We start from the raw sequence: 25,698 nt of genomic DNA, 5'->3' as shown, positions 1-25,698 counted from the left end.
GTAATCTATAACAACTATGTATGTCCCCAATATAATCTATTATTTCCATAATCAAGTCATCAATATAATCATTATTTTAACCAATCGCTGAAGACTTCTTAAGTATAATTTAAACAAGGAACATGGAAGACATAAATTCAATCCTTTCTTGTTAGTATATAATAATGATAGAATATGAAAAAAGGTATTAATTGTTCGTGTAGAAAATATTTCGAACAAAACTTCCCGCCTTATATTTAAAAATTTCAAAGTTGAGGAGTCATTTTGGATTATCGATTGCGTGTCGATATCGTAAATAAATCGCAATTCACGCTGTAAATACATATCTGCCAAACTTGCATTTTTGCAAAAATTGTGCAACCAGAGTGTTATTTTATCTTTAAAAGAATGCAGATAAATGAAGTACAAAGTTTCAACAAGTATATCAATAATCAATGAAAGCTTTAAATGTGTTGTCCGTTGAACACTAGTGTATCACAAGTTTTTAACCTCTACGGAACGTAAATAATTCCTGGAGAAAATTTTCGAAGATAGTGAATTCCATATAATTTGCTAGAAATTACTATTTTTAAACTAAAGTTGTTAATTATTATTGGCAACGTAAATAATTATTATATTTTGGAGGTTAACTTCCTTTGTAAGAGGTAATATTTTAAAATACATTTTTTGTGACAATTGTTAACTTGTTTTTAATAAATCTTATTTAGTAATTATATAGATATTATTGTAATTCGAAATAATTTTAATCGTATATGATTTTGTACAGGTTGGATCGGAATATGGAAACAGCATCTTGAGATCATAATTTTTAACTTTGTTCGCAACAAATAATTGGAAAGGAACATTGATAACAAAAAATATTGATTTTTGTATGATCCCTACTATTACGGAAACAATGGTATCAGAGGCTTTTTTTGGAACTGGTGGCATACTTCATGGTATTATAATGTTCATGCTGAGATTTACCTGGCAGTCAAGATATCGTTTACCAATGTTTGTAATTATTGAATTGATTGCAATAGATTACAGACTTCAATTAGCACTTGAATTTAACATTAATCCTGAACTACATAATCATTTGTGATTAAGGATTTAAGTTATTTATAGATCACTTCTAGATTATATTGTTAAAGTTTTAAATGCTCATAGGAGATAACAAGAAAAGTATTTTTCATATGACAAGAGATTCAAGGATGAAAGGGTATATATTGTTGATATTTTTATTTATTTGTGTTGTAGTTTCAGATTATTATAGAATGACGCTGCACTGGAATTGTATAGGTTAAGAAAATTTTTGACTGATATTAATTAATATTTTCAGATATTTATGTATCATATTGTAAAGAGAGTACTATATAGGTTTTACACAATCATTCATTGGAATGTAAATTATATATTTAATTTCACAATTACTGTTATAAGATCTATATTATCATATAACAATTTTTAATGCATAATTGTTTATTACAATGTGTTTTACACATAATTATTATATATTCGTTTGTTTATATTGTTAAGATTCGTAATTTTTAATTTTGTTACATGTTTTTTATTGAGTGATATGTCTGTGATTCATATTTAAATGAATATTCTTTATTAAGATATGATTAAGGTAAATGTGGTCAAATAGCTTCAGACAGTATAGTAAATAATCAAGTTCTTTAGGATTTTAGCTATTATATATTTAATTATTAAGATCATCTATATAAATTATTGGGAAAATATATGTATATTTTTGCTATTAATACATTGTAAGAAATATTTGAAAATATGTTAAAATAGCTTATTCGGAAAATTTAAATGATTGTAAAAGGCTGGTAAATATATGCATTGACATGATTTTAATTCTCTCTCGATATATATAGCTCTCTTTTTTTTACATGTTAATATATATACTTTCACGGTAAAGAATGAGGCTAGCAACTGATTAAGTATTTTTTCTATTTATTTATAAATATTCTGCAAATACGCATATTGTATTGTATTACATTATGCACTTCCTTAGTTAAAATTCACATTGTGAATGATCTGCAAACATTCACTGTATTTATAGATTTCTTACTGAATATAAGCAATTGTACTGAACATAGCTAAACAAATAAATAGATCAACAATTATTTTTCTAAACCATTTTTTTATTTCTTTGTCAGGAAATGACTGTTAAGGCGTATAAATAAATACGAAGAATTTCTTACAAGCTTTAAATTTATGAACATGAATGAATTTAAATTTTTAAATGTAAATTTTACGGTTGCATTATTGACAAGTTTTTATCGCTGACTATAAATTTTTATCTTTATTGTTTCAAACTGTTCTTTCATTTATTTAGTAGATTAGAAATGATGGTATATGATAATATTGTATATGTTCTGAGAAGAATCGCAATTCTTTCAGCAGTAGTTCAAGAGTCGAAACCCTTTCTCAAATGAAAAGAACTTCGAGGTACAGATTATGCTACTGTAGTAAAATATTACCCTATTTATTTTCCGTATCTCTTCCCTATTTTTACATAACAATTTTTATCATCAGTTTCTCAGTTCTGTTGTTTGCATCAAAATTCAGATTAAATTAATACAAAATGATCTGGATGGTAGAATTTGTCAAATACAATATCAAGTCGTAGGTTGCCATCATTAATTTTAATGCTTTTGTAAACGGTACAATAATGGAAATATATTATTACTTGAATTACAGACCAAGAAGAAGGCAGGGAAGTGTTCGAAGCTTCCGCCCTGACTGCTTCTGAATTCTCACACAAAACGTGAAGATGTAGAAAATCGCTACCTTATATTATAATATCTTTACCAACAAAATAAGTATCTTCCATACTACAATTTTGTACCAAACAAGATCTACAATCCACTATTCGTTCTTCTTATTTCTTTCCATTCTATCGAATATCAATTAAACACCCACGAGTCGTTCTCGAAGTCGATTTCATTCAGAAGTTCGTCCTTCGAGATTCGACGCTTCGATCTTTATGAAGAAAAGTGGCCGGATTTCCGCTGAACGTGATGAAGAGGGGTGGTTTAATCTTAATTTCTCTAAAGTCGCGTGGACGTATAGGGTGCATGGTGGGATTGTCACTATAAAATCCTGGAAAAATCGAGACACAGCTTCTTCAGTATTGTAAGCTACATGGAAACACTTGGAAGGTTCGCTAGTATTTGGGCGGTTCTGTTTTTCTGCGGCGTCCCGTTTTGCAGCTATGGAAACTTTCCTTCTAAGGATTTTGGTGAGATTAGACGAAAGATCTAAGACTACCTTTTTTTTTTTATCAATATTATTGTATCGTTATCAAAGAATCTATTTGTGATAGTTATTAGTTTCTGTATCTTCTGTCGAAATTAGAAATTGTAATCAACTGTAATCTTTTTCTTCATAAGTAGAGATATATTTGGTTATAGAGAATTAAAGTTGCAGTTATTGCAGGAGAAAAATTGGACGTTCTGTCTAAGATAGTTAATTATATTCGTCAAAGGCCTCGTCAAATGAATGCCGATGTTACGTTATCTCTAACGATCGTCGAAGGTAAAGATTTGAAATCTACGAGTTTAACGAGTACTGAAACCTTAAACAAAATGTCTCTGTTATTCTTTCGTACAGCTAACGCGATTGCTATCTTTTTGCATGAAAATGCGCGACATCTTGTGGATAAACATCGAAACATTCTTCTGACGATTTTAAGATTGTGCGATTCTACTCGACGAGATTTGTTAAATGAAGTCATTCCAGAGAACGAGGACGTCCAGTTACGTAAGAATATCACATTAAAAAAGAAGATACCGCGTCTTGAAAAACTTTCTTATTATGTACAAAATTGAAGTCTTTTAATTGTAGTGCACGAAAGCATAAATTATCCAATTTTGTGGCTGAAAGAAATATCATGGCGCCGTGGCGCTCTAAAAAAGGGGAAGACCAATTTTAAATTAAATTATCGGGACATACGAGAACTGATAATGCAAGGACCGCCCAAGGAGGAAGAAAGCGATCGATGTCTCGCCGAAATTGTTCGGAACAAATTGAATTCCAGCGATAGAATTCCTGACTTGTGCGCGGAGATATTGGCAAATCGAGAATCTAGCAGAGGATACCCCCTTACTCATAGATTGTTGATTGTTCAAATTGCTAAGATAGTCAGTGTCATTACCATATCTTTTCTTTCATGTGCTTTGACACAGATTTAACTTGCGAGTTAATCGAATTTCATTTCTTTTTAGTTGAAATGCGATCGAGGTCTTGCATCTTCGGAATTAATACTATCTTACTGTTCCGCGATCTTCGAAGATCTGATCGATATCGAAACAGCTGGATTTCCTTATCAAACGCCAGATTTAACGATGGAACAAGGTAAAACGGAATACATATATCGAATTTTGTTTTCCCGTCTAGTCCTACTTTTTTAGTAATACGTCCTCCTTTATTTTGGAAGTTGTTCTATGCGGCATGGAGGGATTCCTGGAATTCACTGGCAAGCACTATGAACGATTAGTACTGCATTGGTCTCGTCCCAGCGGCTGTTTAAGTTCATTTGGATATAAATTCGCCAGTAACGAGATACGCGTGTCGCGAAGAACCTCTAAGCAAACGGACTTTGGTTGCGACAGCCACGCTACTGGTCTAGCCGCTGCTACGCTTTCTTTATTTATTCGCGAGAATCTGGAGAACGCTCGCTGGTAAACGCTCGAATCGCCCGACGAATGATCGCCTGCATAACACGTACGCGGACACGGCGCATCGATATAGGCGTAACGAACCAGAGAAGAATCTGGAAACGATGGAGAGGAAGATAACGAGATAAGGAAGAGGAAGAACAAGTTACAAACAAAGAATAATTTATTTCTCATAGTCCGTAACAATAGTTACAAATGATAGTATCTCTACATACGATAGAAAGACGAGTAGAATAGAGTAAAAGTGGGAGCAGGGGAAATAAATAGTCAGTCGTTAACCTTGCGTAGGAGAGACTGGTTCTCGCGGTGTGGTAACGCGTATATTTTTGCATATGCTTAACATTTTCTTCATCCTTGAAAATGGAATCTATTCTCGTCCACAGCGGGGATCAGCCTCGCCTTTTTGATATCGCGTTCTGGCAAGCCGGCAGTGTCGGTTTCCTAGCAGAAAACGTGTCCCTCCCTCGCAATTTCTCTTGAAACCCGCGAGCTTGCACCCTCGAACGATGTTTGCTTTTCTCTTCAATATTCTACATATTCGATCGTATTAGTCGATTTTTCATGGGCTATATAGGTCGTTGAAGCGAATTTTTCATTAGATTTTGAGACACAGTTCCAACGAAACTTCAAAAAGTTTCATATAACACACGTGATATAATTTTCTGTGATAAGTATCAAAATACTTTCACGTGCCATTATAAATATACGATGCACCGAGAATTTTAATATTTTACGTAAAAATAATTTTATTTTATAAAAAGTAAAATCTCGGAGTACTTTCTAAGCAAATTTTTTTTTATTGCTTTCTTGCTTTTATTTAAAAGAAAAAAAAATAAAGATACGAACAATATAGGTAAAGCATATAGCCCGTAAATACAGCGAACCATCTTGAGAACTTCCAATTTCCTACGCAGAAAATTATTATCGTTCGAGGGAACATCTCGGTATCATAAATATATTTCTAATCTACTGTCGACGATTAGTTTTGGTTTATAAACACGATTGCGTGGTTTTCGATAAATTCTCTATCGACAAAAAGGCGGTGCCTCGTGCTTTGGTGCGATTACGCTAATTGAACTTTAAGTAACTCCTTCCGAAGCAATCAGACCGTTCTTTCCTGCGATCGAAATCAATTTCTCGTTTGAAAGAAAGAACCGTACAATTTTTTCGCGAAAAGGAGACTTCTCGCTGTTTTTTTTTTTCTTTTTTTTTTCATAAAATCACTGATTCGCTTCAAGGTCGCCGATAATTGTACGGCCTTCCGTACGGTCCCATTCTGCTGTTCAGTTTATCGTATCTCAGATACTGGAAGTAACTGTACACTACCAACCACAAGTAGGCGTAGATCACTGAAAAAATATTAAATATTCATTACAATTTCAAATAAATGGGCAGCTGAAAGTTAAAAGTTGTTAGTACAACGTTTTTTAAAGAATGCTTGAGGCGTTAACATAACGAGTTTTTCAACATTTCGTAAATATCCTCGTAACTGTTGAATATGCCAAAGAAAATAAAAAAGGATTATAAATGTCGAGATTGTAGAATGCAAAGTTATTTATAATTCATTAGCTACTCACCGACAGCTATAAGGCCAATGACGAGCCATAGAATTCCATTTATTGCCGCGTGATTCACGAAGAACATTATGGATGTGTATAGGACACTCACTAACAGGCCGATTGCTAACATCAAGCCCAGAATTACCCATGGTAGCATCATAAACGTGTTTTTCTATAATAAAAAATTTTCTCACCCTTTCGCTTTCGATTTATACAATTAATTATATCGAACGAAACAGCATCGAGCGAATGACATTAGAAAAATTAAATGTGATTTACGATTTTTGTAGAATTGATGGAGAAACGATTTTACCTTGATAGCGCCAACTATGAGCAGCGTCGAGATCAAAATTGTCATGCACAAGTTTATCGCGAAGATGATTTTAACGATGCTCTGGTCCAGCACGTCGATCAGTATCGTCTTCCATTCGACGTTCAGAGTAAAGATCATAATCAACGAGATGATCGATAGAATCTAACAAGCAACGAAACGAATAATTTAACCATGTAGAAACGACTTTTTCTTTCAATTAAAATTACAAAATAGAATTACGAAATTACTAATTTTAGGAATTTGGTTCCGATAAGTACTTACGATGCCCAATATTCCGGTGAACAATGTTCCCGCTTTTAGCGAGTAACATCCGCAACACGACGTGAGTTGCATTCTGAAAAGGAGCAGAACAATTTAAACTATATTTGCAAAGCAAAAGGACAGAGTGCGTTCTTAATTATTATTCTATCGATCTGTCGTTTGCCGCAAATGTCGAGCAACCGCTCTGATAGAATTTAGATCACGAGTAGAATTAGAATCTGACTGGTGCTCGCGTATTTTTAAAGCCGATTGATGAACCAATTTCTCGTTCTTGTTGTCTCAGCGCTATTTTGTTTTCCCTTCGTCGATGCCTTTTAATATTTCGCTTATATCCTGTCGACGTGGCTGAATATTAAGAGATTTTATTCGAAAGTCGTGGAACGGAAGAAAAATTATGGATCCGAATGGTAAAAGATGGGAATTTCGAAGTTTTTCTCCAATCAACCGCCGTTGAGTCACGCGACATCCAGTCACGTAACAAATTTGGAGGATCACGACTCAAGGATTCAAGTTCCTCGAACAAGCTGCTTTTATCGAATTAAATGTCACGGAACGTTTCATTTTCCATTCTGCGAACAGTCGCGCCGTTCGGCATCAATTATAATGTTTGCATATCCACGTGGCGTGACCAACGCATTAATATCCGTGATATTACGTCGAACTTGACGCCGTATTATACTTCACCTTAGTCATTTTTATTTCAGTCTGAGCGTCACGTAGAAATTTCTAAATATTGCGCCCGTGTGAATGAGCGCACTCGATAGTTCGTCGTATTGTCAAAACGCAGGACGACGATTTTATCAAAACGCCGATGTATAACGTACGCGAATTGTTGTACGAAGTGTATCGCGAATTATAAATAAACGTAGAGTCGTAGTTGATTCTTGTCTCGAGCGTATCTAGCGTTCGATATAATTGAGCTTTGATGCTTTTTCTGTATTCCACACTTTTCCGAAGAGATGCCAACGTGAGAGAGAAGCGAAGAGAGCAAGAGGATTATGCGGCGGAACTTAATAGGAGGAGAACGATAGAAATGAGAGAAAAACGAAGAACAGCAACGACGATGGTCACGATCTCTAACATGTGGCATTAAAACGACGAAGTTTAATTCGTGGCACGCCGAGAATAGAGGGAATATGGGTCATTGGCATAGGTGGCCAGATCTATTTTCGCTTGTTCGCCGGTTCGTCTCTTCGGCCTACCCGGTGCTGACCTTTCTTTCCGCGTTTGTTATTCCACCAGGCTGTCGTATCCGGCCGCCAGACCATAGGAAACTTCTTCAGAACTACCCCGATCAAATAAATTACCAATATCTTTGAATTCTGTTCTTTCGTAATCCTTTAGCTCGATTCGCGTTTCTTTGGAAATGAAATTAATTTTTTTTTCTGAGGAGAAAGGATCGACCGTCAGTGTGGAAAATATTGGGAAAATTTCGTTCGTTAAATTCGTATCAGCATCGACAGAACCACCCCGTTTATCGTTACCTTTCTTTTTTAACTAAGAAGATGCGACACTGATGAATCGTAATTAACAAACGACGCTCGGTATCGTTTAAAAGAGTAAGAAAAGAAGTCGAAGAGACAGGAAAAGGAGATCGCCGTGAGATCGGTCGATACGAGTCATACGAGCGACCGTGGCGGTCATGGCGAACACGAAGCATCGTCGAGGTCTGTCGGGCCCCATAAGGAAACGCTTCTCGATCCCTTGTTCCCGTATTTCCTCTGGTTTACCTCGTGCAAAAAGGAAACACGTCGTCTATGAAGAACCAGTCGGTTGACATTGGCCACCGTTCGATTCCTCGCTCGCTCCGCTTCTGTCTCGATTTCAGAACGCACGAATCCGTGATTTATTCGACCATTAAACGACACGGAACACGACCTGACCGTCTCTGCGATCGATTTCTCCATCGACGATTCCTAGGAGTTAGTTCAATCTCGAAAATAGCTATAAGGACGGCTCGATAGAAGGAACGTTATCAGCAGAACAGATAAATAGATGAATTATACGGGACTTTCAGGCGCTATTTCGATCAATTCCATTTTTTGCTAATTTCATAACGTTAGTACGCGAAGACACGATTAAAGAAGACCTCGACCTGAATGGAACTTGGCGTGCTGTTCAAAGTCTTAGGCCTTTTATAACGCGTAATAACATAATTTCACGCTTCTTCCAGTTCGTTTCATTCTATTTGTTTTAACTTAGCAATTGTATATTTTACTATCGTATAAAAAAGTGACAAATTTCAAATGAAATTTTAACACTTCTACGTGTAACGTGACTGCGGTCACACGTTGACAGCAGCATCGAATTAGCTCGTTACGTTTATTCTATTGTTGGATAAGTTTGTTCGAATAAGTTGAACGATTAAGACAGCGATTACGCGTTACCCGACGTAGCTTGGACGAAATTTTCAACGAAGAAGCTGTTTTCTTAATTTTCTCGCCAAGCTGAAAGTGCAAATCGTCGATAAAGATTCGATCGAAACGTGTCGTAATTTTCCGTTTTATCGTGTACGTAGATCGTAAAGAATAAAAACAGAGAACGATTGGAAGAAACGCCAACGCGTAAATTCGTTAGCGGAATAATAACATTTGCACGCAACTATGCGCACAGTCTATAAACAGCGATGACACACGAAATAAGGTCGCGTAAGGTGAGCCGAGCATTCTGTGAAAAAAGCAAAACTGTGGTAAAATCGCCATTATGCTCGTTACTTATTACCTCATCGCGACCCGATACCTCGACCTCGTTTATCGCTTTTAATTACATTCGTGCCATTACAAGCCCGTCTGGCGAAGGAAATGCAGAAGGAAACGATTACGGAAGATTAAATCGCGAATTCTGACGCTTGCATTGAGTGACTTTGTCGGTCTGTTCGTCGTATTCCTTGCAAAAAAACACGGTTGCATCATCGAGCGAGAGAGATCACGCTCGGCCTCGAGAGGCTGTTTTCAACGAGAAGGCGTTCGCTCGTGGATACGAAGGCGGGTTACAACGTTTCCTTTCAAGTAAGATTTAGGAAACGTAGCTCACTACAGTATCCGGTGTCTTTGATATTTAATTAAGAAAGAATGTTTTAAGATCGCCGTGTTAAGTCGAGGTTTACCGAGTCAAGCGGCGACACCGCGTTGCTCTGAATTTGAAGCGAGTAAGAGTCGCGTCAGAAATTTTGTCAAAATACAGAAAGTGCATTAAAACAATGGACACGTTACGGAAATTCACTTTATAAATCGGAAACACGAAAGGAGGTCGTAGGTGAAAAAGATACGGTTTATAAATAGAGATAACAACGAGAACAATATTAAGCAAATTCTTGGAATTGCTTTTCGCAATTGAGCCGTTCAGAGGTTACTTCGATTAACTTCGTAATTTTGAAAGTATAAAAGAGTGTCATATAGAAGAAATTTTCTTCAGTTATCTACCAAAGCGTATCTAATGCTGATCACGTTGAACGAACGGAAGACAAATTGCGGTGGTGTGGAACGAGTGGGATCCCCGTTAAATTTAGGCAGAGCACGCGTGCTAATCGACCGAAAAGAAATAGAAAACCACTTGATACCGCGTGTTTACGCGGCGCCTACTCAATTATTCTTGACCCAGATACAACCATTAATCGAAAGCGTGGAAAGGGCGCACCAGTTACTTAGCGAAGCTTCCTTTTCTTCGACCAGGGCGCTGTCCTTCCATGAAACGGATATCAGAGGATCGATATCGCGCCAGCTTTTTATTCGCGGCTTCTTCGCGATGGAAAAATCGCGATACATAGAAATACAATGGCAAAAAGTTTATTATATAGGCGTTTAAAACCCACGCATTGGAACGTTACACAATGGACGTGACGACTTCGCATTTGAAAGTCGTCGTTAGAATTTAATATTCAGATGTTTATCAAAAGTGCTTTGTGTGTACAGCATCCACCGCGGCCTCCAAGTCAAGTGCAACGTCGTTCGCGGAATACCGATATCGTGTGTCGCGTGTCGATTCCTTCGCAATCGTCTTCCGCGTTCGCCAAGAAAGCAAGAAAAATGATCGCCTTCCATGCTCGATGTTGCGTTCTAATTTCTTTAGTCACGAGAAGAACAGAAACGTTTGCTTCTTACGCGTTGTTACTAAATTCATCGTTACTCGATTTCGATCGAACCGAATCCTTCGATGCTTAACCGGATCCTTCGACCAAGAATGAACGCGATCGATAAAAACACATCGATTTCAGTTACGTCATTTTTAATGGTAATAAATGCGAATAAAGGCCACAGGAGAAATGTCAACGACCCGATTTCTAAGTAATGAAATTAATTCTTTTGAGAAATTGGCAATCCGAATGACAAGTTGGCTCTGTCTTCTTCGATCAACAGGTTAAAAGCTTCACAAAGTAGTTCACAAAGATCTATACTATTCGCATATTCATAATGCACGTCTGTATAGTTCGACAAGTTGCTGCGCACTTCGCATACGTGTTTTCATGGTTCACAGTCGCGAACGCTACTATTGGCCTCCTTTTACTTTTCGCTCGCCGCCGCCACCATCATCCTGCTTCTTGCCTACGATTTTCGTGGTCCATTCGCGAATCACTCCTCCGTGTGTTTCAGACTTCCGTTATGCCACTCTATTTTTTCCCTCGTGTTTCACCAATATGTTTATTTTTTCAAGCTTCTCTGACTCAGGACCGAGTTCCTTCTTCTTCCTTTGCTTTGGTCTTTCTTTTCGTTGATAGTCTCGGACGATCAGAGTAGATAAGAAAATAGAAATGCAGATGGATAGAAGGGTTGTAAGTGTAGCGAGGCTCCAGACGCTACGCTATTACTTTAAGCTTATTTTTCATTATCAATTGACTTGTCGAGTTACGAATTACGTATGTCGATACAATCAAGGTTCAATATCGTTAACATAGGATTTAATAAAATAATATCAGCAGTAGATTCGTCAAATCCACTGAATGGATTTTGGATATTTTGTTCTGCATTGTTGAAATGCTTTTATTGAGATGGAAACGTAATTATACATACTTATTTATTTTCATTACACCATTCCGATTATAGTTATTTAGCAGTAACCACAGTATAAGACGTATGCAACATGTATTTATCGAAACGTATTATAAATTAATAGCTCCAACGTCAATGTTATTTAATATTATATTATTGGAAAGTACGAAGTTTTATATACTCTCGAATTAAAGAAAAGAAAACGAAAATACAAATCGGATAAACGAAGAATATAAAACACGACAGAAAAGGAGGCCGCGAGCGAATCGCGTTATGAAACGTTTCTGTTTCTGTTGAAAGAATGTTAAATACGCGAGAGTATCGAAAACAACGACGTGACATCCGCGTAGTTTGGATTATTTCAGTTATCAAATTTCACGTGATTTTTTGCAACTTATTCTTCGATAATTAAACGAGTTAGTCGATAATGAGGGAAATTTTCAGAGATCTCAGCAACTGCCAGTGGCGACTATACCCCGATGTAGATAAACTATACAGACTATGTCTGTCTCGACGGTGATAACGCGAAGGAACTCGTACGACAATACGGTAAATGGTTTTATAAAAACAAGCTTTTCCCAAGAATAGAGAGAACAGAGATACATTTGAACCGGACGATGCTGCATCCAGGATGTTCGTCTCGATTTCAGTAATCCGAGCGTTACTTGTCTTTTGCAGACCTTTCGTTTTGTCCAGTAGAATTAAAACGTTTGCTTGCTGACGACGAAACTTAGATCAAGACGAGATTACAACGATATTTAAGGAAAAAAAAGAAAAAACACTGATTTATCTTTGCTTCTATATTAATAGGTTTTGTAGCTACGTTTTTATGTTGTGGATATTTTGGGAATTGTCAACGAAAATGCTGTTTCTTTCGTTCGAAAATTAATCTTTGCAATCTGTTCGTACATTGTGGAAGGAAGAGGAAACTCGTTTAATTGTTCAACAGTTGTCTCAACATCTGTTTCGAGTGAATCACACGATTACACCGTGAATCACAAGATTACAATGTATCTTACAGTTGAAAACACAGATGATATGAAAATGAAAAAATTCGAAAGTTTACCGGGTGTGTTTACCGTGGAGATTTGCTATCTCGACGAAGAGTCGTGCCTTTTCCTAAGGCGAGAAGAATTTTGCGCGTTATTTGCACATGTTTCGCGGTCTATGCTAAACACAGGCCCGTAACAATTTTTGTCGCTGCAGCTCGCGTATTCGCTATATATTTTCATCGTACGAGCAAATTGAAGAAATCGCTCGCTTGGCCGATTATACAATTCGCCGCGATTATCGTCAATTACCACAGTGATGGATAGTTTTCGCTTATCGTACGAGCTTGTCTGTCCTCCGTTCGAGTTTTTGGTGGAATTTTTACGAGCTAACGAATTGTTCCTCTGTAAATAATTTTTACGAAATTTAAAAACACGTTTCTACGATAGCGAAAATTATCGAGTGTGCATCGTAAAACTTTACAACCTTGAAACATGAACGTTGTATTTTCTTTTGATTTTATAGTCGTCTGTCGTTATTCGTTCACTTATTTATTTATTTCAAAGGAAAAAGAATTTGTCCGTTAAGAAATATAAGTTATTAACAAGAAAAAAGAAACCACAAGAAGAAAAAGAAATGAGAAATTAAGAGATATAAACTTTTCAGTAATATATTAAAAAAGAAAGAAATTATCGAGCAAAAAGGAGAAATAAGTAGCGAAACGATTATTATAACAAATTGTCTTCCAAGGATTTAAATAACCCGGTGGTAGCTCAGGATCGAGTTACGTTTGTTAAAGGTATTACACCGCTTCAAGTGCTTTTAATTACCACTCGAGGTTATCAAACAACGACTAAAAACTGCTCGCACTCGGTACGTCACTTTCCGCCACCTACGATCCTCAGCTTCCTACTTTCTTCCCCCGCAACTGTCGCTTTCAAACCCTTTCACACATTTACAAATCTTCTCGTATTACTCACTTACAGGACGAGAAGAACCTAACTCAAATCTACGACGCTAAAGAGGGCTTCGTGCGTGATCACTTTTATCCGGGATCATCTCTTCGAACTTCAACTTCCGTTCACCAAAAGGATCGAAATCAACGCAAACTTTTCACCTTCACTTCTCGCTCGTCTCTCGTTACGTGTCTTCTTCCTCTTTATACATTTGCATTCCCCTTCTTCCTGCTTTCTATACGTCATCAACGTGCAACCATCGCGACGTTATAAAAGACGCCGATCGCAAACGAATTTTCACTGACTCTCTTGTTAAAAAAAAAAAAAAAGAACGAAACGTTCATTCGATTTACTCACTTTTGAAAGATCGCTGTTCTCTCGAGAGGATCGAACGCGCGAGTTCCGAAAGGAAGACCGGAAGAAAGGTACGTCGGGGCGAATGAGGAAGAAAGTCGGGTGCCGCGAGGCGCAACGAAATTACGCTTAGGTCCAGCGCGGTCCGCTCGCAATAGGAGATGGTCAGAAACTGTGCCAAGAACAGTACGCGCGCCGCCGCGGCAGACCGCGAAGTTGTACACCTACGACGCGTATACCTACATCTACACCGGTGGCTAACCAACACAACATCGCGCCGCGGCCGATCGCCGATCGGCTTCTCTCCTCTTCGCTTCGCCCCGTGCCAACTGATCGCCGTCACGTGCAGTTTTCTTTTTTTCTTTTCTTTCCACGGAAATGACGAACGTAGGTAGCACGTAGCTAGCGAAGAATCGCGAATCGAAGCTGCGATCGTGCAACATTTGGATGATCGGCGGACGAGCTTGGAGAAGTTGATAATGGTGGTCGATCGGTGGGTACAGGAACAGCGAAGAAGAGTAAACGCGGGTAGGAGAATCGTGTGAGGGAAAGAACATTTTAGGAGAATGGTTGGAAGTTCGTGGAGGAGGTTGGAGGATTTGAAAGTTTGAAAATTACTAAATTTGAATGTTGGAAGGTTATAGGAAGGTATAACGATTTATCTAAGGGTGCAGAGAAATGGAAAATCGGTGACGCTTAATTGAACGATTAAGCGGTCAGTAAAGAGATGTCGGGGGCAAACAGGAACTGTATTTAATTAAGTATATTAAGCTTGTTGAGTGATACAATAAGAGAGCGGGATAAAAGGTCGGTCAAATTGAATGAACCTCGTTTGGGAACGCTGTCCGAGTTAAATCAATATTCGAATTGATAAACTCGGAATTGACAAGATTTCGCGGTGTATTCCATGTCTTAATGCTAGAACGTTTTAATCAAGACTCTGTCTCTGTGATTATTTTCTCTTTTAAACAGACGAAAGCTGACTTAGATACTTTTCGAGGAAAAATTATATCTTTAAAGTACGATTGTTTATTCGTTAGAAATGAATAATACTTGCGAATGGACGAAAAAATTTCACTTATCACGAAATATTTGTCGTTCAAAAAACATCGTGCCACTTGTAAAACGCAAATATAAGCTAATCAGTACGAATATAAGAAACGAAATAAATAAAATTCAAGCGATAGACGTTCTATTTCTTGCAAATGATAAACGGAACAATATTTCTTGCAAAATCGGACGTCTTCGAACCGGAGAAACGAAAAGAGTGGTATCTTCCAACGATATCGGCACGAACGTCTATTCTTGCAACGCCACTTCTCTTCATAAAAAAAGAAAAGAGAAAACAAAAAAAAAGAAGAAAAAAGGAATCTCAACGATTGTTTTTTACAAAAAGCAAAGTAAAAGAAGCTTCACTCTTTTGAAAAAAAAAGAATCTTCTCCGGTAGTTCCTTAAAAATAAGAAAAAGTTCACAGGAGGCTAAAATCCGTTGATATCGCGAAAAAAATAAAAAAAAAAACGAACCTGAAAATTACGGAAAGATTGAGACGGATATTTTTTACTCAACTGCATCCGCTCGTTTTGTCTGATGTAATCGATTCGTTCGATGCGATTACGAACTCTTCCATCGAGGAATCATTGAGATCTACCGCAGAGGTGGCGTTCCTCGACGTTTCGGAAGCTCTCGTGTACGTGGAATCGAAACTGTCGGTCGTTTCCAAAATTTGAGGCGAACTCGAGGACTCGTTTTGTTCCGTAGACGCCTTACTTTTCTCGACCTCTTGTTTCGAAAAAATGATCCCTTCGGCATCTGTTTGATCAACCACAGAGCGTTCTTCCTTTTCCTCTTCCTCCTTGCTCGACTGCTCGTAATCTTCTTTCTGAATTTTGGAAGTAGATGTTTTCGCCTTTGCTCCACAGCTGCTCGTTCGAAGTTCCTCCGCATTTAACATTTCTTCTTTTTCTTCTATTACTACCTTTGCGTATAGATTCACCTGTGCCTCGTTGAGTAATTTGATTTCATCGTCACGCGTTGGTAGAGACTTTGATGAATCGGAGTCATCGTCTTCTCTGTATTTGAAGGTCTCGATTTCTTCTTCCGCCAGACGCAATTCTAACGAATCTTCTTCAAGTTTATTCGGTTCAACGATGAACGGAGGTTCACTCGTACGAATATCGAGCTTCCTAATGCTGGCACTCCCAATCGTGTCAGTCGATCGGGAAGCCGAGTGTATTTGTGAATTTGAACGTACTCGGACATTTTCAGAATTAATTTCCGCTGCTTCTTCTTGCAATTCTGTATTTTCTAAAATTCGTCCCCTTAGCGACACAGATTCTCCAACCTCGTTTTCAATTTCTTTCAAACTATCCTGGTCTATAGTTCTCAAGCTATCCGAGAGTGTTCTATGGACAATCGAGTCCAAATCTAATTCCGAATCGTATTTGGTGAATTGAGAGATTTCTATCGTTTCAAGATCGACGATTCTCTCGAACGAGTCATTTTCCTCCTGTTCCGTTTCTTCATATTTTTCTTCCTTCGTTTCCTTCATCAGCGTCGAATTTTCAAAGAACGGGGTCGTTGAAGTTGGTGTTGCGTGAATCTCGAAAGGTTTCAAAGTCGACGTGGACGTTGAAATTTGTTTAAACGAGAAGATCTTCTGGTAGTAGTATCCAAGATAAAAACAGGAGACGGCCAGCAGAAATGTGAAGATGGTGTATAAGGATAACTTTTCCTTCAGCTCTACGCTTCCCTCTCCATCAACTTCAAAATCTGTCTCTTCGTTCCCATCGATTTTATTCGATTTTAGTTTTTCAAGAGACTCGTCTTCGTCGCGTTCGAACGTTTCTTCCGGAACCGATATTTGCATCTTTTCATTTGCTTCGCTCTCGAATTCAATCAGTTGAATATTCTGATCGGCCTTGTCGATTTCTTTCCAACTTACATTTCCATATTCCTCGACTCTTGTATCTAGAATGTCTTCTTCGGTAATTTGATACGTAACATCTACTTTGTTTTGTTTTGTCATTATCTTTTCGTCGACCTCTTCGACATCTTCGACCGTAGTAATTTGTTCAACCGCTTCGTCTTTGTCGCTTCCTTCGATCTCCTCGCTGCCGATACTTTCTTCAAATTTGATTTCTTCTTCCGTGTCAGTCTTGTCCAATATTTCGTAGGTTTGGTTTAAATTTTGTCTGCGGAATTGCACCTGTTCCGAACGTTTCAGTATGTATTTCTTCAAATTGCTCATAAATTTCACGACGATCTCGTCTAAAGATGCATCCTCCGAACAAGTAGTTATCCTTTCTTCGTTTAACATACTTTCAGCAGCATTGTAGTCGCTGACGCTCACGATTGGCCTTGAGGGAAACGCTGTTGTAAACATCGTTCCTCGAATCTTCTGCAACATCTTGAAATATTCGCTTCTCGTCGTTTCTTCACCTTCGTCCTCTTCCTCCATTTCCTCCGTACCAGTTTCTTCGATTTTATCATCACCTTCTTCGTATTTGTCATCCATTAAAGAGAACAAATTTATTTTACTCGGTTCTGCCTGTTCAAGCACTACGTCAAGTTCCTCCGGCTCTTCGTCAGAGGTAGCCAAATCGTCACCTATCACGTCGCTTAATCTGACTACAATGGGAAACTTCATATCCGTGAAAATATCTTCCTTGATGAATCTTAAACAATCCTCTTTAATGAATTTTAATATTCTTCTGTCCTCTATCGGCCATTCTTCCATCTCTTCATCCTTTTCTTCGTCCTCTTCGTCGATCTCGAACTCTATCCGATCCTCGTCATCGTCCACTGGGTCGGGAAGAATCTCCAGTACGCCGGAAAGGTTTTCCAGATTGAATCCACGGATGTTCAAATTCCTCAGGAACCGAGTCACTTGGATTACAACATCGTTTAACCCAAGTCTATTGGTTGGATGTTCGACTTCGTCCTCAAGATCTTCCATAGACTCCACCTCGAAACTGATAGGCAAACCTTCTTGATCCATGGTAGTGATACATAGATCGTAAAGAGAACCTGCGTGATCTTCTTCCTCTTCTAAAGTTTGAAGTGGTCGAATGGTAGCTAAAATGGTATGCTCGTACATAGAAAGACTCGTCGAATATCTACCCGATTGAAAAATAAAATCGTCTATCGATGACTCTGACTGTCTGTTATTTAAAATGTCGTCCACCGTTTGAATTTCTCCGGGCAGATTGAAAGTGGAGTCTACGGATCGATGGGAAAACATGTTGTACAGCTTTCTGATGGTCTCTTCGTCTACGATGTCCCATACAGGAGTATTGTTTTCTCTCGGGGCGTTCGAATTACTTAGAATGACGCCGTCAGCCACGTAATTCGTGTCGATGTTCCTTGTGTAATTCGATAAATTCGTGAATATTCTTCTTGAAGTTATTCCAGGTTCGTTCTGTGATACTTCGGAGCTATACCTTCGAATTTCGTCGGTTATTTCATCGACTATTCCATCGGTTTGAAGAATTTCTTTTTCGTCATCGATAGATTCTGGAAGATGTTCTGCAAGACTATCGTCCGAGGCTGCAGATTCTTTGATTTCTTCTTCTTTATCTGCTTCGATCGTGTGTTTTTGATAGTCCTCTGTCTCTGATACTAGTTTAACTTCCTTTTGGTGGTCCTTCGTTACTAATATCGATCCAAATTTCTGTTTTTGGTCTTCAGCTTTCAGTATCGACTCAGTTTCATTTCGCTGGTCTTCCGTTTCTAACGTTGGTTCAACTTCCTCTTCGTGGTTCGTTACTTCCAATATTGCTTCAACTTTCTTTGGCTGGACCTCCGTTTCCGATACTGGCACTACTTCTTTCTCCACATTCTCAGCTTCTAATGCCGGTTCCACTTCCCCTTCGTGATTTTCGGTTTTCGGCACCGTCTCATCTTTCTCTTTAGCATTCTCGAGTTTGAGCGTCGTTGCTTCGAGTTGGGCCGTCTGAGTGTTCGCATCATCTAGAAAAAGTTAGTATATGTTTAATCTCCTCCAATGAAATGTCTTCAAGGTTTTTTAATGTTACGAGAAGTATTTACACATACATGGTACAATCACGTTAGAAAGGAATTTGGAAATTTTGAAGCAATTCTTACCTCGCTTCTGAAAATATGATTCTTCCTCTTGCTCGATGATGCTGGAAGACCACGACGATGCAACGTCTTGAGTTGCCGTAGGCTTAATCAACGTCGCTAAGTCTCCAACTTGCGCACCAAAGTCTTTGCCATCCACAAAAGTCGAGGTCACTTTGTCGTGATCGCTCTGAACGAAAGATCCGGCGATATTCGTACGACTTTGAGAGTCGCGAGAATCAAGCTTAGCCAATCGATCCATGTTTGAAGACTCTGCAGAAATTTCTAAGCGACTCCTGACATCCTCTTTAGCAGGTGTCCTCTCCAAATCGCGACCTATTTGCACACCTTCCAACTTCTTCATCGAAACTATCGAAACGTTTTCCTCGTCCATCGACTTCTTCGGTTTACTGTATTTTGTATATTGCTTCCTAGTGTCCGTCTCACCAAGGGTCTGCTTGCTCTTCTTCGCGTCCTGCTTCACCTGTTCAGCATGCGATTTACCAAAGTTATTCAACACCTTGTCCGTGACCTTATTAGCATTGGACAACTTCGAACAGGAGTATTTTTCATGCGGAACATCGAAGAATCTTGCAGGTGCGGCGAATTGCGTTTTATTGTCCATAAATGGAAGATTCGGCAGTGGTTCCGTTTCCGTGGTTGCGTCTGTTAACAAGTTCTCTTTGTTGAAGCAGTCGTTGTACGTCGTTTCCACGTTTCGAGGAATATTTTTCTTATAACGTTCCAGGTTGTTCTTCCTCGGATAACCTCGATTCTTTAGGCTTTCAGGAGCCGTGGCCAAGTTTCTTCCTGAAAGCAGCTTCTTCTTAGCTTCCAATTCCTTCTTGTCCTTCACCAACGTGACTTCGTTGTATGCTTTCAGAGCCTTCATTTCCCGAGCTTCCTGTTCTTCTAGCGACTCCATTCTTCTCTTCCATTTGAATTTCTTCGAACCGTGGCTTGATTGCTTATCAGCTGGCCTCTTGGATGGTTCCAAAAGTTCCTTAAACGTCTTCTTCGCATTAAGGACACTAGAGGTGTCTGGCTGCGCAGGAGGCTCGTTCTTGGCTTTTTTAGGGTACACCGGAGGTTTTCTGCGATAGACCATCGAATCGAACATCGATGGACGCACAACCTGTGAGAAAGGAATCGTGCCGAAAGTCTCTACTTTGCATTTCGTTGTGCATCTCTTGTTCTCGCCCCTCTTGTCCAAATTCGATTCTGTCGAAATCGGGTATTTGTTGTCCTTCTGGCACGTTTTACATTCGCAGATACTTCTGTCGGATACAGATTTCGTTAAGCCAGCTGGTTTCCTCTGGTTGTCGTTAAGTTTCGTCGGTTTTTGACGCATAGGAGGCTTGCCATGGTCTTTTCCAACCACGTTCTGCGATCCGATCTTACGTTCGTGAAGATTTACGATCGGAGAAACGCTTCTCGATTGTTCTTTCAGGCATTTACGTTTTAAGAACATCTTCCTGTGTTTCTCACTGAGATTCGAGGTTCTTGGCTGATCTTGATGGTCGTCGTTGTCACTTTGCGTGTGGGCGTCCTTCGTGAAGCTTGAGATACCAGGCTTATGAATATCGCTTAATACGGAAATGTCATCGTCAAGGAATTGCATGTTCTCCGGTACGATTTCAGAAGCGACATGTTCGCCGGTTTCCTTGGAGGAGGTGGATGCTGAGATCTCGTATCTGATAGAGGCAATAGAAACGTTTTAAAAGAAGGTCGTCTATTCGAAGGTATCTAGTCGTTCGAGTCGTCTATTAAGAAACAATTTTGTGTCTTACCAATTTTACGTAACGCGTTCACTGTGCAACGATCAAGCTTAATTTGAAAACTTTTGCTTACCTCTTCGTCGTGTCGAAATGAGTAATAGGTAAATCAACGATTCCCAAATCTTGCGACGCCGACGATGGATAATGTTGATCGTTTTGTTTTAAGAAAGTAGATGGTATTGACATGTTTTGGTTAGGCTGACCAGGGAATATACTCCATTTCTTCTTCTCCAATTGCTGAAGCATACACTGCAGCTCCGAGTTATTGGCGAAGTCCTTTTCATAACAGCCGTCGAAAACCTTCATGGAGTCTTTGACGAACCTTGGAATATTAGCGTCGCCGAATGAATATTCAGGTGCATTTACTTTTAATACATTTTTCTTGGTTTTCTTCGGCTTGCCAGGGCTCAAGCTGCTCCTCTGCGCGGAACTTACGTCTAAAAAAAAACACATAGAATTACTTGTCAGACCAGACATTTCTTCGATAGAAATGAAAATTCTAAATAGAGTTGTAAAAGTATAACGACGCGTACCGTCGTCGATGGCGGTCGTAGGAACCATAATCCTTAATATTTCATTTTCATTCTTCAATTTGCTTCCACTTTCATCAGATTCGACGGTCCTCAAGGTTTCCAAATTGGTCACCACGTTCCGGGTCACGCTCAAATCTTTCACAATGTCCGATAAATTTTGAATGCCAATAGACGTGTTACACTGTCCTACGTACAATTTCCGAAAGACGCTCGATTCGCTTTCCGAAATCTTTAAAATATCCTGCTTGGGTTTATCGTCTAACATCAAACTTCCATTCTCCAACTTTTGGTCGTCCTTCTTAATATCCCTTAATATGTTCAGATCATTTTGTAACAATTCCCGTATCAAAAGTAAACTGTTATTCGTCGTAGTTTCCGTCTTTTGATTCTGACTCTGATCAACGTCGTTGACGTCGTCCAAGCACGAGTGATAGATCGTACTTTTCGAGCTATCAACGTCGCTCTTCTCCGCGCTTCTCGTCATCTTGCCCTCGCCGATACTTTTGTTAGGCGTGGAAGTCGCCATCGTGCCACCGTTCGTAAAACAATACTCCTCTGCGTTCCCTTTGTACAAATCCTCATCCACGATGCAATTGCAGTTGAACAGAGCTTGCAGTTTCACAGGGCTGCTACTTTTCTCTACGCTTTGTCTCGTGTGTCTCGAAAAGGAGAGATTCGGCTGAGACGAGTCCTGTTTTCTCGATAAAGAGTCACTCTGATTCGAGTCCTCCGCACGATCCGATGGGTACAGTTTCATTTGCTTCGCGCAACTCCTTTCCAAGCAGTTTGCTGCTACTCTCTTCATTCCAGATGAACTTCGTTGCTCCACCGATGGATTTGTCTTCTCCGAACATATAGATCGATTATCTAGCGGCTGTTCGAGAAGGACGTTCATCGAAGACGTGGATGGATTGCTCTGAATTGACATTTAAAATTTTATGTATAAGATGATTTGTTTTAAATATACGTATAATTAGTATTAACGATGGTTCCATCGAATACTCAGATTCGTTGATATAACGAATAATGGACTGTTAAAAAATATTCTTATGACCTGTGTGAAACATATTACTTGTACGAATTTATCTTGCAACTTCTACGTATATCGGGAAAATACGACTATGAAAGTTACATCAAGAATCACAGAAGCTGTTCAGATTGCGACAAACGTGGTTAAGCCATCTTTTTAAGATTTCACGAAGATTATGCAAAACGTTCGCCGAGAGTAGTCGAAAGATCATTCGATAGCGTTCCAAGGTCGGAAGATTATTCGATGTTTCATCGATTTCAACGGAAGATATTTTCAATAAGAGCTATTTTACTGAAAGTAATAAAACAGAAAAGAAAGAAGCAGACTACCAAAACTTACCAAAATGATATCCGTCGTAACTTTATCCTCCGTAGCTTCACTCGTCGTCAGCTCGTCCTCCTTACCTTCCATCACAGTAGTTTCATCCTCCTTGTATCCATATATCGCGACTTGCACCTCCACGAGTGCAGTCATTACGATTTCATCCTGCTTGCGTTCATCTATCGGAGTTTCATAGTCTTTACGTTCGTCCGTCGTAACTTCATCTTCGCGCTCCTTCGTTCCTTCGTCTTTCACCTTGCGCAAATCTTTCAGCGCGTTGAAATCGTATTTATCGAAGAAGTATCGAGACATATTTTTGGTGGTGCTAGTGAGCGAATTGTCCTCCAATTCCGTCAACTTTTTATGAATTTCCCTTTCTTTGATCCTGGTACGCGCATCGGCAACGTCTTGATCGGTCAGCCCGAGAATCCTCATGGTTTTCTGGGCTGGCGTTAAATTGGGATCGTCGATGATCCGCGAGATGGTGTCGTGCGTGTCGTGGGTCTCGTAGCTTTCGCAGGATAACAAAGTTGTCAAAGACCGCGTCCTGTACTTCGAATCATCCAACTTTATATACAGACGACCGACAATTAGGTTCGAGTCGCTTCTCATTCTCTTCAGTTTTCGTATCTTTTCCATGTGACACTGTTCCAGGAACAGACAGGAATTGGAATACCAAACGTAGCTGAAAATGACTGACAACAAAATGGCAATCGAATAACATGTCTGAAAGTGGAAATCTATGGATAAGCTTTCGATCGTTTCGCGTAGTAAGGTATTTCGAGAAATCAACACGAGCAAGTATTTTACTGCAGTATTTACTTACTCAGAGGGACAACCTTTACGAGGACGAATTCGAAGAAAATAGTCAAGGAGAATCTCTTGTCGTACCAAAGCAGAAGGCCAACGGCTATCACGATTACTTCCAACACGACGTTTTTAAAAAAGCTAAGGATTAGCCAAGGTAAGAGGAGGTTCGGCTGCGTTGATGTTAATATGGGATAAAGGTTGATCATATAGGAGAACGTGTATAGGTGGGCGATTACGATTCGCGTGATTACGATCCATGATAGAACTATATCGGTTGAAAGAAAACAATATCGAATTAGTAAGATTGGTGTTGTCGACGTTGATTTCGTCGGTGCTCTAACCAGTTTTGATTGTATCCTCGCCAATAATGTCGAAAATACGTGTTCCTTGCGATAAGGACAAGTTCCAAATTTGTTCGAGCTTGTTGCTCCATTTAATGGGACTCCAATCTAGTGTGCTATTAACCTTCGAAAGACACCGTCTGATGAAAATATATTCTCTTTGACAATTTCTTTATCGAGGAAATTGAAGCCATGAATTGTCATCGATGGATCCAAGTGGTCGTCGTCCGTATTTGGAAGATTTAATGCACAAATATACCGAATACACTGAAGAATCTATAAACTGTTACTTCGAAAGTGAAATTTGAGACGGTGATTAGGTTTAATAGACGCATTTCTCTCGATATAATTTTTTGAATAAACTGACCAAAAGTAGACTAATAAGTTTACTCGATGCTCTCCACGATAGCATGAATTTGATCTTATGAATTTAAAAAACAAATTAACAACTTTGCTAAAATAAACTCACAAATCTTTGAAAAATCTTTTCTAAAAAAAAAAGAAAAAAGAGAAAAATAATTGTCTATTTAACGGTGTTGAAAAGGTTATTAGTCTAAGCAATGTTCATAAGGAAAGCTAATAATATTAATAACGAATCGAAGAAGATGAAAAGAAAAGAACTGATTCTGATTATCGAAACGTTGATTGGTGGACACGTGCTGTTTTAAAATTCATGGCTTCAGTTGTCGCTCGTTGCGTACCGATGAATCTTTTTTCTCGAGAAATAGAATCAAAGGTTATAGAGGTTAGGTCGATAGGATACAAGGAAATGTTTAGAAAAAAGAAAAAGAAAAGGAAACAGTTAAAGAAACGAAAGAATAAAAAGATTCTTACCAAGCCCAAGATGTTCATTATTAATCGTTCGGTTCGTCTGGAAATACCAAGGAAACGTCCGAGGAAGCTAGGCATTAGGAACGCAGAACTGTCGAAGGAGCCGGAGGACCAGCAGCGAGTCGTCGATTCCACGAGAGCCGATCATCGTCGACTCCGTTCTCTGATCTAAGAGTTCTTGATCACCGAAACCTCCACTCTGAGGATCACCAGGGAATTTTTAAGGGGCTTCGTTCGCTTAACGTCACGTTAATTTTGACGCATTCGGCTTTTCCAGTGGAATTCTGTGGCCGAACGATTTCGAGGTAACAATTGACGAGAGCGAGTGCTCGATGACAAACGAAGGTGAGTATGGCGCGATAAGAGGGGCCATTGAGTTAAAGAAGCTTTAACGATTCAGTTTAGACGATCAGTATTATTGTCAATATCATGTTCGGTATTTAAGGTTCTCAGCGTTATGTTATACGTAAAAAGGATACTGTAGATTCTAACTAAATCGTCTGATCAATATAATATATTATAGATAAAATAATGTTGAAATATCTAGAAAAATATTGATCGTCCGGACGTTTCTTTACGATTGTTGGTTCGAACATAACGACGACCACGTGAATTTTCATTAAAAACAGAATAGATGTAAAAAGTAGAAGTATAATTAGGGTATTTGCTGATACGTAATAAAAATTGAACGTTTTTCGATACTTCTGTTTTTCTGGTAATATCACTGTAAGTCTGTTATTTTATTCGAACCATATATGCTTTATAACATAAGATATTAAATAAAGTTTTGTTGATTTAACGTTTAATATTTTGTTAATTGAGCATCGATTAAAAATAATTGTGCTCTTAATTTATAATAGT

At 38.7% G+C, this 25,698-nt stretch overlaps 3 protein-coding genes across 7 annotated transcripts; 1 reads left to right on the top strand and 2 right to left on the bottom strand.

Moving 5' to 3' along the window:
* Nucleotides 1-65: 65 nt before the first annotated feature.
* LOC122569230 lies at nucleotides 66-5,885 on the top strand. Of its 2 annotated transcripts, XM_043729942.1 has the most exons (8): nucleotides 66-644; nucleotides 767-993; nucleotides 2,695-3,235; nucleotides 3,433-3,531; nucleotides 3,607-3,756; nucleotides 3,841-4,136; nucleotides 4,221-4,350; nucleotides 4,433-5,885. In XM_043729942.1, exons 3-8 carry the CDS (start codon nucleotides 3,139-3,141, stop codon nucleotides 4,678-4,680), a joined length of 1,020 nt encoding a protein of 339 aa, XP_043585877.1. In that variant the 5' UTR covers nucleotides 66-644; nucleotides 767-993; nucleotides 2,695-3,138; the 3' UTR covers nucleotides 4,681-5,885. The 2 variants fall into 2 exon arrangements, with proteins under 2 accessions (XP_043585877.1, XP_043585876.1); XM_043729941.1 differs by having other exon boundaries at nucleotides 3,433-3,756.
* LOC122569235 lies at nucleotides 4,819-14,272 on the bottom strand. Of its 4 annotated transcripts, none has more exons than XM_043729949.1 (5): nucleotides 14,116-14,272; nucleotides 6,828-6,900; nucleotides 6,546-6,707; nucleotides 6,251-6,404; nucleotides 4,819-6,022 (listed from the first exon to the last, which is right to left on the bottom strand). In XM_043729949.1, exons 2-5 carry the CDS (start codon nucleotides 6,897-6,899, stop codon nucleotides 5,907-5,909), a joined length of 504 nt encoding a protein of 167 aa, XP_043585884.1. In that variant the 5' UTR covers nucleotide 6,900; nucleotides 14,116-14,272; the 3' UTR covers nucleotides 4,819-5,906. The 4 variants fall into 4 exon arrangements, with proteins under 4 accessions (XP_043585884.1, XP_043585888.1, XP_043585885.1 ...); XM_043729953.1 differs by lacking the exon at nucleotides 14,116-14,272 and adding an exon at nucleotides 13,920-14,100; XM_043729950.1 differs by lacking the exon at nucleotides 14,116-14,272 and adding an exon at nucleotides 13,787-13,925.
* Nucleotides 14,273-14,493: 221 nt separating this feature from the next.
* On the bottom strand, nucleotides 14,494-24,915 carry LOC122569221. Its single transcript, XM_043729899.1, has 8 exons — nucleotides 24,841-24,915; nucleotides 24,007-24,130; nucleotides 23,682-23,930; nucleotides 22,874-23,550; nucleotides 21,505-22,420; nucleotides 21,045-21,408; nucleotides 19,218-20,887; nucleotides 14,494-19,082 (listed from the first exon to the last, which is right to left on the bottom strand). Exons 1-8 carry the CDS (start codon nucleotides 24,913-24,915, stop codon nucleotides 15,676-15,678), a joined length of 7,482 nt encoding a protein of 2,493 aa, XP_043585834.1. The 3' UTR covers nucleotides 14,494-15,675.
* Between the last annotated feature and the right edge of the window lie 783 nt (nucleotides 24,916-25,698).

The sequence above is a fragment of the Bombus pyrosoma genome, linkage group LG7, assembly GCF_014825855.1.
Source record: "Bombus pyrosoma isolate SC7728 linkage group LG7, ASM1482585v1, whole genome shotgun sequence".
NCBI lineage: Eukaryota > Metazoa > Arthropoda > Insecta > Hymenoptera > Apidae > Bombus > Bombus pyrosoma.
This window is presented reverse-complemented; position numbering and strand designations above follow the sequence as displayed.